The 16,385-nt window shown below is 31.4% G+C and overlaps 1 protein-coding gene across 4 annotated transcripts in view; it reads left to right on the top strand.

The window, feature by feature from the left end:
• LOC148616514 (dynein axonemal assembly factor 8-like) overlaps positions 1-14,778 on the top strand; it is a 41,450-nt gene extending 26,672 nt beyond the window's left edge. For 2 of the 4 annotated variants that reach the window (XM_088583620.1, XM_088583621.1), the window contains exons 24-27: positions 1,190-1,280; positions 1,957-2,042; positions 3,349-3,418; positions 9,781-14,778. In XM_088583620.1, the coding sequence (XP_088439746.1) occupies positions 1,190-1,280; positions 1,957-2,042; positions 3,349-3,418; positions 9,781-9,864 (331 nt within the window). In that variant the 3' untranslated portion in view covers positions 9,865-14,778. The remainder of the gene's footprint in view (positions 1-1,189; positions 1,281-1,956; positions 2,043-3,348; positions 3,419-9,780) is intronic. The other 2 variants (XR_015922230.1, XR_015922229.1) reach the window with 2 other exon arrangements.
• Positions 14,779-16,385: the final 1,607 nt, after the last annotated feature.

Genomic DNA, 16,385 nt, shown 5'->3' with positions numbered 1-16,385 from the left:
CAAACTTACTTACAAAGTGCTCTAGACACATTAAATGTACTTCAAAAACAACCACAGTGTTTTCGAGTAAACTATCAGATAGGGTAATTAAAATCAAGCCAGGACCATGGTTATAAAACTGCGGGTTTGGGTAAATATGCCATTTACACTAAGATTTCACCCCTACAGCCACAAAATAGTGAAAAGATATTTTAAAATGCATGTTTTGATGCTTATGTGGTACATATAAACTCAACTGGATGTTTCTTTTTCATATCAGGTCATGTTATTTCTGCTTTGAGGCTTTTTAGTGTATGACCGGCTCCAAAATAACTGTTTTTCTTCAACTCAGTAGGGATTTAAGTAGCACATGTATTCAAAATACATGTAAAAGAATGGGAAATCATGGTTGTTTTTACATTTTTAAGACATTTCTCTCTCATAATCCAGAATTTCATACCAATGCAGTGCAAGGGAGTATTCCAAGAGGTTGAGACAATTGACTAACACTGTAATTTTGCCAAATGACCTTTGCCGCAGGTTAAAAACAGATTCTAAATGTGAAAATTTTTACCTTTACCCTGTACACTACTTATGAATAGTGTTTATTTGCTATTATTATGACACTGTGTGTGCAAAAAATTCAAAATGAGACAATAAGTAGCTCATTTGTCCAATTTTACCCTGATCCCATACACAATTATTGATAGTTTTACATTGAAAATCCCATAGAAACCCCTTTTTGGACTAAAATACAAAAAGATGAGAAAAGAAATAGTTTTTTTTGCCACATTTCATGTTTATTCCATGAATTCTGAGAAACATATCAAAATAGCATGTTTTACAAAAATGTGACCTCTTTTATAGGTACGAGGACACAATTAATTTCATAGTGCATTCAGTAGACCCATCTTGACATATAAAAAAAAGTTTCACTGCTTCAAACTATAATCGTATACAAGGAAAAGTCGGGGGGAATTAATTGTGATCTTGTACCTCTAGATAGATGAAACATACAATATAAACTGTAGTAGTTTCTGCCTTATGTCATCTTCCTGTACCATTTGGGTACATATTGCATGTCAACATGTTCAATTTCATGTTTGTTCTGTCGTGTAAAAATTGCATTTTTTGTTTTGTTTTGAAAATTATATTATGGAATTTTTAATTTATTTTTGTTTATGATTAAATATCATTCATTTGATTACAGATTTGAGATACTGGGCAGCAGAATGATCTGGTTTACACAAGAGCAGGCAGAACATTTCCTACATATCGTAGAAGCTGGTAGTTTTAAACAGGTACTTTGTCCAATAGTTATTACCCATATTAAAGACATCTGTTTATTGTCCAGTTATATTATTATTTATCAATTTATCTGGTGATAATAATAGATTCCTGAAAGGCTGATAAGGTTTGAATGATGGATATTGTTTACATTATGGAATAGAATAAGTCTTTAATACTTACCGGTATGACAGATGTTTTGAAAGTTTATTTGTCCAGTTATGTTTAAGGATGTCTACAAGTACTTGTCAAATTAAATGATATACATGATTGAATGCCTCATTTTAGAAACTGACAATTTGTTGCTTGAGAACTCTGAATGATGATTTTATTATATCCCACTCAGTGAGTAGGTGGTATATTAGAATCACTTTGTCTGTCCATTCAAATTTTGTTACAATTGTCTTGAGTTCCACTGGATGGATTGATTTCAATTTGGTATGTGGCTTTATATAGATGGGCATACATTGTAAGTGATTTTGGTTGCTGTCCAGTTATCAGCTTCCTGTATTAGTCGGTATACCTAGCATGACATTGCATGTAAATTTATGTTTTTTTATTGTTTTATTTCCAAGGATTTGCATTGTATTTTAACAAATTTATTATTATATGTTATGTTTCATTTTTTTTGTTTGGGGAAATGTAAAGAATCTATTCAAATAATAAAAAAAAATTGTTGGCTTTTCTTAGGTATCTTTGTTGGTATCAGGACCATCATTAGTTATAGGTCTACAAAGAGATAATGCTGTTTTGGCTTTCCAATCCTTAATGGGCAGGTGAGTGTGTATAATTTACAATGATGTGGTATCCCTTTAATCTTGGGTAGAATTAAAGGTAATAAACCTGCAATGAAAAATATTGTTTTAAGAATTCAGTCAAATCTATCCTAGTGATGACCTGTATTCAGCAGTACTTTGTCTTAAAATACTGATTGAAACATTCTTATGTAGTGCATTCTGTGGATAAGTTATCTGTTTATAGAGATCACCTGTCTTATGTGACTATAATTTTGCTCTCCCTTGGAAAGTCACTTGAGACAGGTTTGATTCATGCTTGACCAAAAACCACAAAATTCACTTTTGTTTCTAATTCAGGAACAAATACAAACCACACTTCCAGTCTTGAGTTTTTCATTTGGTTGTTGCACTTTTGAGATAAAAATTATACAAAAATGTATATTTAACTTTTGAAACTTTAATTTCACTTAAGGCTTCCCCCAAAGAGTAATAGTACAACATATGAAGTAATCTTAAATGATGCATGAACAAACTAATTTACTATAAGATTGGTGGATGCAGATTCAAGATGAACAAATCATACTGTGAAAGTACTTTAATTTGTGAAATAGCAATTTTACATGGATCAGGGAAGAAACACAAGTTCATGGATTCTTGAATATTCGTGGTTTGAATGTTTTCAGTATACACATCAATTGGATTCTCTAATTCATTGGGAACCAAATTTCATGGTTTGGTCACCCATGAAAACCATGAAAATTTGTATCCCATAAACAATAGTACTTTCGCAGTATATAGATTGTACATGAAGTTGACACTGCAAGAGTTATCCTTCTTAATTTGGTTAAATTATTAGGGAAATGAATGTATTTTTGTCCTAAATGAAGAATTGTTTACAGAAAGGACTATAGTTACCTAAAAAGCACCAGTTGGTGTTTTTTTCTGCTCCTAATTTCACCTCTACTATTTGATGTGTCTCAATTTTTATATTTATTGGTATTCTTCTTTACTTACTTCTTCTCCAAAACAAAATTCATTCTAACTTTGTTCATGTACTGTAGTTACACTCCATCAATAGTGAACACAGTGGTGTTAACATCCTTCTATAGAGTTTGACTTATTCTGGCATTCAAGGTCATTGTCAAAATCAATGTCACAGTGGCAAATTTTTACTGAAGGGGATGACACATGCAGTCAGCCAAATAAAAATAAAATATAGAAATAAGAATTTGTAGTGTCCATCTCCAAATTTTCTAGAAGTGGGTAATAACTTATGTTTTTGCTTTATTATGGTAACACCAGTGTATTCTGTATATTTTCTGACATAATGATTTTATCTTTTCAGCGATTATGGATCTCAGTCATTAATAGGAAAGTTTGGTGAAATGATATTTAGGCCTTCAGATACTGCACAGGTAAATATTAGACCAAGTATTTCTTTTTTCAATTCATTCTTTTTAAAGAAATCAATGACTGTCAATCATTTATAGATGTAACTTAAATGAAGTAAACATTTATGTATAAATATAAGGTAATCTTGTTTTCAAATATTTTTCCAAATAAATTATTATGTTCTTTTGCCTGATATTTTGCTATCAATAACTTGTGGTCTAATTGGTTCAGGTGTTTGAAAAGAATTTTTACTTTGAAATTTCTGAAATGCTCAACTATATTTTAATATATTTTACATTTTTCCAATTAGATTTGTTGAGTATATTCAAATGTTTAAGAATACTTACCTCACCAGATTTTCCTGTTTATTACCAGTGAATTAAAAAATAGAGATACACGTTATAACTTGTTAAAACTATGCAACAATGTCAGATACAGAACTGATAAAGCAACAGATATTTAATAAAATTCTATTCTTAAGACAGGCTTAAACCATGGCTAAATTTGAGGTAGTTACCTAACTAACTTATTTAATGACATGTACATTAACTGTAGGTAGGCAGTATCAATTCACATGTCAAGTCTATGATTGTGAAACAACAATCAAATCTTCTAGGTTATTGAAACATTGTATTTGACTTATAACTTAGAAGCATTTAGTAGAAACCGTAAAATGGGTAAATAAAATGTATTGAAAGAAAATAAGGGCTGTAATTTTTTTTTAAAAATGACCAAAGTTGTATGTGTTACTCCATATATGAGTGACTTGCTGCCATTTTCAGCTCTTTTAGAGAAGCTAAATTGATTTCCAAAATCTATTAATTGAATCATTTGAACCTGTCTCAATATTGTGTTTTGTGTTTTGTTGTTTCATGTTGGTGTTTAAACCCACACTTTAAAGTATACTAACTTTTCCGTGTCCTCGTTTCTGTAACACTTTTGTCTGTCATAGTTTTTTCAGCAAATACTCATCACAGCGTCTTTAAATTTTAATACATATTTCCTGTAGGTATGTGATTTAGTGAAATAAAATTTTCGAAAAAATTTGACAACTTCCTGTTTACTGAGGACTTTGATTATGCTCCTGATATAGTGATTGAAAGCATGGTATCGCTAGTTAGCCATTTTTATATGCTTGTCTATATAGACGGGATGTATTATGGTATACTGTTGTCCGTCCGTCCGTCCACATGTCGCGCGATAACTCAAATTCGCTTTTACGGATTCGAATGAAATTTTAGCACAATATTAATATTCACGGAAGAATGCTCCCTTTCGATTTTGAAGAATTATTTATTTGTTGTTCCAGAGTTACGGAACTTTATTCACTTAGAAATCTATATTGTTGTCAAATCTGATGTAATTACCACCGCATAAGATTGCTGCTTACTTACAGTTTTGAAAAACTGTATTATATTGGGACCAACAGATGACTTCAATTCTACAATAGATTTGATTTTTATGAATACTGACAATTATCAGAGTGGTACCTTAGAAACTTATTATTCTGACCACAAGGCAATATGGACTTCCTTACAGTAGAAGTAGAAGGAATTGTACTATTAACTGTAGGTCTTACCTCATAACAATATTATTACATAATGAATTATTTGTCCAGTTTTCAATTCTGTAGTTTATTATAGTTTTATCTAGTTCAAAAACAAAGAATCCCTTTTAAATGCTATTGTATACTTTCATCATGTCAAACAGTTGTAAGATCATTTATACTTTTTGAATAACTGAAGAAAAAACTTTGCTCACTATATATACAGACTAATCAGTAAGCAGGTTATTGTTTTCTAAAATTTATACCATCAGCTATTCTTACGGACGGGCGTATCTGTTTATTTTTTTTTTTGGTATTTACTGATGTAGATTGGTTTTATACACTTTTGTAAACATATTTTAAGTGGCTTCCATTGAGGTAAGGCTTTAAAGGCTAATCTGTACCCACCTGTTAGTTATGTCCATATTTGACTGCTTGGGTGATTTCACCCATATCTTTATTTACTTATAACAATATAAAGCAATTGCAACCAACAAAGGTTCATGGAGAAACAGTTTACAGTGTAAAATGGGTCAATCAATTGGAGTATTTTTAAACTAAATTCTGTGCCTCACCTTTTAAGAGTGGAAGATGTTAACTAATACTGCAGAGGTTGAAAAAAAACCTTTTTTTTTTTTTTGGGGGGGGGGTGGGGGTTGTAGCAGAAATTGCATTTAATCATCTTGATGTATAAATTTTCTGCAGTCAGATTAGGAATTTTGGCCTTTAGGATTCATTTGTTTTAATTTCTTTGAAAAGATGTTGTTAACTTTCAGTATGACTTATGCAAATAATGTCACAATATACTGAACAACTGATATGAATACCAATTTCCTTCTGGTCAATTATTATGCTTTACTAGCTCTGATTTTTGTAAGTTTATAACAATCCCAGAAGATACTACAATTAGTGCCCAGTGCTCCTGTCCACACACATTATTTCCTATTCCCATCAAAGTAAGTGCTTGGCATCAGATAAAGTAGTAATATAATTCTGGTTGCCATAACACTAGTTTAATGTGAGAAGGGATTTTATACAACACCGTGAGTCAGATCCATCAAATTCTATTTAATGATCAATTATATCAGAGTCATTTTCCTTTTTGCGGTGGTATTATCACAAAATAATATTATTTCTCAAGAGCTGAACAAATGGAACAATAGCTTATTAAGCCAGTTCCCATGTTTAAATTGGTTTTGAAATTCGACTTAATGAATTGTTCCTTTAAGATGTTATAATCAAATAATTCATCTGGCACTAAGTAACATTGATCCTCTAAAACTAATGTTTTTACTTCAATAAACAATTCTTGACATTTGTTGCATTTAATTGCATAAGAATTGAAATTGGTTAGTTTAAACTGAGACTGATAAGAATTTATTGGTTAATTATAGTGATTTAGAAGTTATAGACCAATTAGTTAAAGAGTCCTACAGCCTATTTTTTTGTACAGATCATTACATTAAAGGAATTTTGAGACTATGATTTATGGATCATAAGTTTTTGGCACACATTAGAACGAATAAGATATTTATTAAGAAATTAAAACCTGAGTAGGAACCTTTGAAGGAAAGTAACTGGTTATAAATAGTTTGAAAAGGTTGTTTTTTAATTTTGTAAATTCAGAAATTATTGTGTGCATACTTTTGTGATCTTTTTTCCCTTCCCCCCACAATGTTCAAACCCCCACAACTAAACTTCATAATGTATTTTGATTAACTTTTATGGGAAAGTTAGGCATTATGTGCAGATGTGCATGAATGAATATGATTAATGTCATGTCGCTGTAAGGGTTGATTATTCAACTAGAGAAGGACATATTCACCATTTTTTTAGGGGTATGTTCCCAATCTAATTTTATAAAACAACTTATTCATTTTAATGGTGATATTATCAGTATATAGTTTTTTTTTAATAAATTAATATTAAATATCTACAAGATTGGTTCTACTATCATTCTGCTTTGATGTCATCACTCAAAGCAATCAACAATGTTTATAACCACTTTTATTTTATGATACACAAGCATTACTGCCCAATTAAGTCTGATAGTAGGAGATGTTATACTTCGTCAAGACATTAAAAACTGGCATTATTCTGGTATCGGCAGCTTTACAGTTCATCTGACACAACTTTGTCATTAAAAATGGCTGATATTTTTTTGATGAAATTGCTGATAATGTTTTAAATAAGCTCACTAATTTAGTGCTAAGACTCATAACTAGTAACAAGCATGATACAATCTTTAATGCTGTATCATATGTTAGGACTGTCTAGATTGTTCCAAAATACAATATGTATATATAGATATAGCTGATGACTCTGGCAATGTTTCCAATGTGTTTGCCAGAAAAAAACAGGCAATGTTTCCATTGTTTGCCAGAAAAACAGGCAATCTTTCTTTCTTTTTTTTTTTGAATGCACCCCACAGACACAATTTAAGTCCCCTTGAAGCTGATGTATTCTCTTTGTGAGTTCTAGTTTGATACTTTATAAAGACTGTAGAATTGTATTTGATGGTGACGTGTAATTTAAAAAGGTTAATTGTGAAACAGTACTTGCTGATTATGATTAAATTTGTCCTTATACTGGAGTGATCAGTTTGGTACATTTACACTTATATAGATGTTCTGATTAGCTTTAGTTCTGCTTGACTTGAAGTTAATTAACCCATATTTGGCTTGCTTCACTTCACCTGATTAATAGTATTTAGCTACGCCATCATAAAACTTTGGGAATAGAGATATGACAAAATGTGACGAGTTAATAATCTAATAATAGGTCTGGCATCATATCTGTTTAATGTAGTCAGCATCAGTTTGGTAATCCCATGAGTGCTACAAACTTCTAATTATGACAGGTTTCTAGGCTTAAACATTATCCAGATAAAGTTTTCTCCAGCAGTTATGACAGCTAAAGTATTTTTTAGCCTATTTGATGAAGGAGAATGGCCAGGGATTGGAAATGAATGATCTTCAGAAAAGTTTCCTTTTATTTGTATAGTTGTACATAATTCTTGAGGATTTACATTGCCGACATACAGCTCTTTCTTGCCTCTGGACACTTCTACAGTGATGTGATAATTAACAGTAAGCTGGTATGACAAATACCTTATTGGTATTTTGTGGTAGCAGTGAACTTTTATTTCCTGGGTATGCTTCAGTTAATTTCCTAATGTAGTTGTTTATAGGAACAATAATCTCATTGATATTTGTTTGGTTTCTGGTTAATGAAAGATTTTATTGAAAAAAAAAAAGAAAATTGATGTTCTAATGTTTTTAGTGTAAGCTTTTGACTTGCATGAACATGCATTTGTCATTCAGTATGTTTTTGAGCTTTTGTGTTAAATGTTACAGATACCGTGGTCCTATTCTTAATATATCTCCAGTCTTGTAGGAGGTATATCGTGAACATGGTGTCTGTCCATGCATTCGTTCACAAATTCACAAAATTTTAATGAGTTTTCTCGGCATCTACTTATACCAGACACTAGATATTTACAGGCATGCATGTGGAATATGATTTAAAACTGTAGTGACATCAACTTCTTGTTTGATAACTGTCTATTTTGTGACCATGTGGTTACTGGTGTGAGCAGCAGTGGGTATCCTTAAGAGAGCTTTATTGTGTCTTTGTGTTGTAAGTCCACCTGTACCAAATGTTCATGTTAGTTTAGTCCTTCATTTGATTTATGTAGTCATCCATTAACATTTTGCAAAAATCTTCTTTATAATGACATATCTGATTATATTGATTTGTTGTACTAATCATCTTACAACAAGTAATATACAGTAAAACCTGTCTAAACCAAACCTGGGATAAACCAGTAACCTGTGTAAACCAAACCTTGGGATAAACCAGTAACATGTGTAAACCAAACCTTGAATAAACCAGTAACCTGTGTAAACCAAACCTTGGGATAAACTAGTAACCTGCATAAACCAAATATTGGATAAACCAGTAACCTGTGTAAACCAAACTTTGGATAAACCAGTAACCTGCATAAACCAAACCTTGGATAAACCAGTAACCTGTGTAAACCAAACCTTGGATAAACCAGTAACCTGCATAAACCAAATCTTGGATAAACCAGTAACCTCCATAAACCAAATCTTGGACAAACCAGTAACCTGAGTAAACCAAACAACTTCTGAAACCCCTTTATATCAGTTTCAATGCATTTCCAACTCATGTAAACCAAACATTTGTCTTGTCCTAACAAAAATCTGGGTCCTAAAGGGTTTCAGTTTCGGAGGATTTCACTGTAGTTAACTTCAGAGAATAGAGTTAGTCTTCTCTTGACTTTATGACCATTACCTGATGAATGTCTTAGTAAGTAAGCTGAACTATTAACATGGATATTTAAACTTTCAATTATTTCCATAGGTATTTCTAGGGTTCAAATTTATTTCATGAGTGATTGGCCCTGGACTTTTGCATGTTTTGAATCTGTGGTCCACTTGACGAGAAACAAAAGTCCAAAATAAAGTGTTAATTAAAAGGTTTGAAGGTCCTATGTCTATGTACCCAGTAAATGAAGTTTTGAAGGTCCAAAGTCATAATTCGGAGGTATCTGACCTCGGACCACCACTTATTTCAACCCCTGTATTTTATCCAAAGTTTGATAGAAAATTTAAATCCTGTTGTCTACCAGGTGAATGTTATTGAATCAAAGGAAGGCCAAGTGTATTGCCTGAAGTTTGGAAGGCCAAGTGTATTGCCTGAAGTTTGGAAGACAAGGTGTATTGCCTGAAGTTTACTATATTAAATAACTCACCGTAAGTGTATATAGATCAAATAAACATCTTAGTTATAAGAACCATACATTATATTTTTCAGGCTCACAAGATGTTGATGTTTTTCTTTGACAAATTAGTTCCAGGAGGACAGTGTGAAATTCAGCCCAAAGTTTCTGAACAATAGTACATAGAAAAATGTATTATGTCCGGAAGTGTCATGGATTAATGGGAACATAAGTTAAACTCTAAGTCTAATTATTTTTAGAATTAATATAGGGTTTATTTTATTTGATATATAAAATGGTTGTCATTGTTATGTATAACAAAACACATTCTTTTACTTGTGCAACAATAGATTTGAAGATTTCATTTTTTTTATTTGTCTCTAAGTCTGTTGCCAGAGAACTATTTACTCAATTTTTGTGATGACAAAAGAGTTTTGAAATTAAATAGTAGTCACATTGTTTATCATTAACTTATACTTACAAGTCTGATACTCTTTAAGACTTATAAATTATTAGTAAAAATAAGTTTGTTTGTAGAATGCAAATAACACAAGCAGACACTGAACAGTTGTTGAGGCTATTGCTTAGTACCCAGTTATAGGTAATGACTACAGCACCTTTGTACCCAGTTGTAGGTAATGACTTCAACACCTTGTTTAATTGATCTGTTAAAACCTTCAGTTATTCCTATAGTTCAAGGTCAAATATATTTTCAATGAACATTTAAACAAGTCTGTCATATGCAATACTTCAAAGCAGGATATTTTTAGACTGCTGTGAATCTAATACTGTTATATTTCATTATTTTGTATGAATTGGCACTTTTTGTCATCCCTAGAACTGTTATGATTCAGTGAAATCTAGCTTAACTCAGTGGGAACCTGTCTATACAAGGTATCATTCTAAGTCTCTTCATATCACTGTTTAAATGTGTTTTGAAGCTGTGTAAAGTGAACACCTTCCCATTTATTTAGCCACAAGGGTTTTGGTAAAGACAGGTTACATTCTACATATCAACATTTGTATTTGAATTTGTTTACATTTTCATGCATTCCATTACTTTTGATCTCCAAGTTGAATGTATTATTGAATGAACATCTGTGATTGACATTTCATGGGTATTGTGTTATCTGAGTTGAATTATTCATGAAGAACAGTATAGGATTTACTTTCTTATATCAAGGTGCATTTAAAGACTTAACTTTTTTGTGCAGGTGTAAAATTGGTGTTTGGCTTTAAAGGTGCCATGATGTAGTGTTGTTGTACTCCTACTCAACAAGTTGGTTGTATGTTGAAATCACCTTGTATGCTTTTCTGTCGTTGGGTTCTGATTTTGTTGCAGTAATTTTGACTCCTAATGGATGGATTATTTTCAAATTTGTAATGTGACTTAATATAGTTGAAGCATACATTTTAAGAGATTTTTGGTCCTGTCTGACATCAACTTATCATTTTGTGGAACGTTTTTTTTTTCACTTTAAGGAATGAGTTGGAGTATACCAAATATGACTTCCAATTTAAAAAAGAATTCATTTAACACACCTTGTCATTTAACACACCTTGTCATTACCTCAGTTTACTTTGCTTGTTAATTGTTGAAAATATCAGGGAAAATAATCCGACATCAGTTTCATGAAAAGTCATAGGTGGTATATTGATTGTAAGTAATGACATCACAATGTAAAATATCATTATGATGTCATAACTTATGATAAGTTATGTTTAAACTTTTTGTGAAATCCACTGCTGAATCCAAGTTTTTGTCTGTAGTAATTTTAAGGGAATAAAACAGTAAACTTTACAGTTTAAATAAGTATTAAGCAGTGGCATAATTTTATTGCTGTTTCAACAATTATTATATAAACCATCACATATTTCACAATGACACACATATAGCTTTATTGTTGTTTAAATATGATTTTTATCAACATATCTTCTAGATATTTTCTGGGAATAAAATGTGACCACGAATGCTACACCATTATCTCATATTGTGATAAAAGGAACTTAATTTATCACATGAAATAACCAACATCTTCTGACAGCACTTCATTTCAACTGTATAGGCCAAAATGTTAGCGTGATTATTGGATCTGTTTTTTATTGATGGGATTTATCTGACATTAATGAAAGAATTTTAAATTTGGATCAGCTGAACTGAAATTCAATTGGTGTTTTCCTGGGTCAGGCTGCATGAAGAAACTAATATAAATTTTAATTTAGGTTAACTTTAAAAGTGTGGTGATTTTTTTTATTTGAAATATAATGAATCTTTTGTTGACTTCTGTATATTTCTGTTCCGTTTTCAGGCTGATATACAATACACAAACTTGACTTTCTGTAAATTAATGCTTCAATCACTAGTCATAAATACTGTATATGTTAGATCTCACTATTTCTCTTTTGACTAGGCACTAGATTTTTTTCACTAGACACGAAATATCTTTTGACTAGACACTAATTTTATATTTACTTCTCTAGATCCTTAGAGTTCTGTGATATGTAATATAGACACTAATTTATTTCTACCTATATTTATTTTTGCTGTACTGTTATAGCTTCTTTTGAAAGTTTTACTCATTCTGACATTAAGCTATATTAGCTAGCACTTACATTGTTTTCCAATTTTCCATTTCCATTCCATCATATTTTTTTTTTACTACCATTGCTTTTTTTTGTTATTGAAGAAATGTGTGTTAACATAGGATTTTGTTTAATAACAATTTTAGTTTGTCATTATACTTTATACAGTGAGTTTTTTCAGTATGGCATATGTGATATTGTTTTTATCTTGGTGTGATATTTACTTTCAAAGTAAAAGGATTATATTGAATAAAAAAGTATCTGTCCAGGAGTCTGAAGGGCCTGATATTCTGCTTAGTCCTTTTTCATTAATCAATTATCAACATTCCTTTTACTAATCAATTATTTTGTGCGTTAAAAGGTCCCATTTTCTACTCCCTGATACGGAAACTCACTTTTTTATGGTTAGTAAATAAACCTAGATGCCTTTCTAATCACCATTAGACAATCTTGTGAAGTATTGTCACTTTATCTTTGATGCTAGGCATATAAAACCAATCTGCTTGTCTGTGGGTGCATGTTAAAGTGCAATGTATTGATTTACCATGGTGGTGTGAAATGAGCTATTCCTGCTGGTAGATTCTGCTATTATATTACTGTTTAATCCCTCTATGCTACAAAACACCTGTATCTAACTACAGATGTGATAACATTGATTTTACAGCTATGGTAATACATGTATCAACTCTATTCAGGAGTACTGAATTCTGTAGACTTTTCTGAATATGAAATCAACTATTTCTGTGCATTTTTTTTAGCTCACCTGGCCAAAGGCCAGGTGAGCTATCGTCGTCACTTGGTGTCTATCATCGTTGTCTGTCGTCATTAACAATTTTACTAAACTTTTCTCCTCTGATACTACTTGACCAATTGGAACCAAACTAAAAATAGAACACAAGGGTCTGACAGTAGTTTTTTGCAAGTTTTTTACAAGGCCTTCAAAGGTCTTAGGGATCAAAGTTGTCAGGTGACTCCTTGTAAGAGTTATTGCCCTTGAAAGATGAAAAACAAGTTTTTGTTTTTTTTTTTAACAGTTTTCAGCTAATATCTTGAAAACTATAATAGATAGAGAGAATCTTTCTATTGCTGAAATGATCATTATGATAGTCCTACCAAAGTCTTCTTGTTGGACAACCCCTTGTTAAATTTATTGCCCTTGAAAGACAAAACAAAACCAGGTGAGCGATTCAGGCTCCTGGGAGCCTTTTGTTTTAATTTCTATGTAAAAAAATGCTCAGTTTTTTTTATTTCACAATGACTAGATGAAAGGTAAAAACAAAATTACTGAACTGATAAACTCTTGGCAAAAAATCAAAAGGAAAGTCTGTATAACAAGTGGCAATATCACATTTTTTTTATGGTTATATAATAGAAAAAAAAGGGTAATATTGATTTTTATCATATTACTTAAATAGTCAAACAATATATGATAAATTACAGTTTAGAAGCTAAAATGATTTTCCCATGCCATATTTTCTTTGAGTGGAACATCAATTAACTTTTAAAATACCTTTTCCTGTAGAAACTCACGGATACAAAAACTGAAATCCTTTCAACCAGTATTTGTTGCATAACCTATTGTTTTCTTATTTGTAAAGATTATTTTAAATATTGTAATTCTGACAGCTGAAATGATTTTAGTGTTATTGATTCAACAGCACGATATTTTCCTGGCTTGCAGCTTTATTTTGTTTTAAGTGTGAGGGTGAATTAAGACTTTACAATAATAATCATTACAGTTTACGTTTACCAACCTATGTACAATTAGTGTTTGTTTTTACAGCATTTCTACAGTTCATGCATTTTTTTCTGTTGAGATAATATTGCTTTAATGTTCCTTAGTCTTGCTTGGATATTTATGTGAAACCCCATAATTTGGTCTAATACACATAATATGGAAAAGACATGTCTGTGCCTTTTATTTAAGGTCATTTTATACATATGATGGCTTTAGGTGTAAACTTGAACAAACTGAGATTTTGATTTTTTTTGTACAACATAATATTATGACAGTTCTATTTTTCCTAAGATGTGTTGAAGGAGGGTTTGAGAACCAGCAAATAGATTTTCAGTTTTGGATTGCTTTATAATATTGATATGCAGAATGTTTAATTGTTTAATTGTTTAATTATGTCATTTGTTATTGTCAGCTATTTTTTTTTCAACTATCAAGTGTTCAGCAAGATCTGGCAGATGAATTCTGTTTCTTAACATTTTTTCTCTCTACATCTTATTTATTGTTGAATTTTTCATAAAACATGTAATTATTTTGACTTGACTATCTTCTTTATATATTATGACTTGATATAATCCGTGGAAGTCTTGACATAGTATTGATGTAGTAATATAGTGTAGAAAATAATGGATTGCTCTGTAAACAATGTGTATTTTACTGCAGACCGATCACCCGTCCAACTGTATTACCTGTGATTATTGTATCAAATACTTCTATTTTTGCATATAAGAGTTGTGTGAACAAGTTATATATTTATTAAATTGTTTATTGCGAATTGAGTTATATTCTTGACCTTGCATTCTTGTAGTCCTTTTAAAAGGATGTGTATTCAGAAATGTGCAACACAAAAATGCTAATTATATGAATATTACAAATTTTGGTGTGGGGTACATGTGTTTCAAGGAGTAAGGTTGCACTATATAAATTGGATTGAGGTGCACTGTTTCTTACACAAACAAAAATTGATTTGCTTGTTTAAGTGTCTCCATTTAGATTTATTTCCACAAATTGTCTTAAAGTTAACTGCAGTGACCTATCTATATAGTGGAACTTAAACCTCTTTGTCAGCAGCATTATAAATACTTAGGAAGTTCTCGATTCAAAGGTAAATTGTATACTAGAAGTGCTTAACCCCCCCCCCCCCCAAAAAAAAAAAAAAAAACAAAAAAAAAAAAACCAAACAAACAAACAAAAAAACAAAAACAAAAACAAAAAAACAACATGGTAATAGATGGCCAAATATAGCGCCAGTTCTACCAGAGTATGTCAAAGGAGCTACATTATTATAGCCACATGCTTAATCCAAGGAATGAAGCCTCAGTGTTGTCTCAAGCATCAACTACCTATTTATGAGTGTTCGATAGAAAAAGTGGGGGATCTGAGATCATGTAAGATAGAACCTCTGCAAACACTTGACTTGAGGTTCCGCTTTTTATTATTTTATTAGAGACGGCCACATTTACTAATGACTTAAAACTTTATAATGGTGTTGGCCTCAATGCCGTCTACTAAAGATTTACTTCATGTGTTGCTCAGATGGCCCTGAGCGGATGACTGCAAACTTGCAAAGTTGCCATTAAACCCATTGAAGGTACACATTTTAGTACATATCTTTGCTAATGCTGAACCGAAATAAGAATGATATCAGGATCTCTGTAAATGGTTTTGCATTTCGTTCCACTTGATCAAATAGTTTTGCCAACAGTTAGACATCCTTGCCCTACAACAGATAGACCCTTGCCTTACAATAGTTAGACATCCTTGCCCTACAACAGATAGACACCCTTCCCCTACAATAGATAGACATCCTTGCCCAAATGTTCCGATACACCTTGTTAAGTCGAGACTAAATAGTAGGTCTGATTTACCTACTTATAACGGGAACGTTTAAGTTAAGATTACTTTTCTTCCTGTAGGTTTTTCCAGTGCCTTTTTTTTGTTATGTTTTTTTTTCTTCAGATGAGCAGTTTATGCTATTCAGAGCATTTATTTAATCAATTTCTAATGAAGTGATGTTAATGCTGTGTGTAAAAGCACGAGTGATATAATTTATAAATGGGAAATCGAATTACTAAAATAAAGAAAATACTGTTGAGTAACACACGGATTTATAATACACATTCCTTGAATAGAACGAGACACAGAATCAGTAATGTGTTTCTACACAATCACGATTTGTTAACGCATCAGGAAAGCACTTTTCAATACAGATGCACAGTTTAAATAACAGTGGCATTATAATAACTAAGCTGCCGTTCAACTGACTGTTGTATCCACAGTGGGGTCCTTAGCTTGAGTTTCTCATATGCATATTTTATACTTAGACGTAATAAGTTTAAGTAAATTCTCTTGTTTTCGTCTGTCGAGCGAGTTTGTAAATGC

Source organism: Perna viridis, chromosome 5 (genome assembly GCF_037379345.1).
Source record: "Perna viridis isolate PV_CMFRI_1.1 ecotype Kerala chromosome 5, ASM3737934v1, whole genome shotgun sequence".
NCBI lineage: Eukaryota > Metazoa > Mollusca > Bivalvia > Mytilida > Mytilidae > Perna > Perna viridis.
Note: the sequence above shows the minus strand (reverse complement) of the source record. Positions and strands in the feature narration are given on the sequence as shown.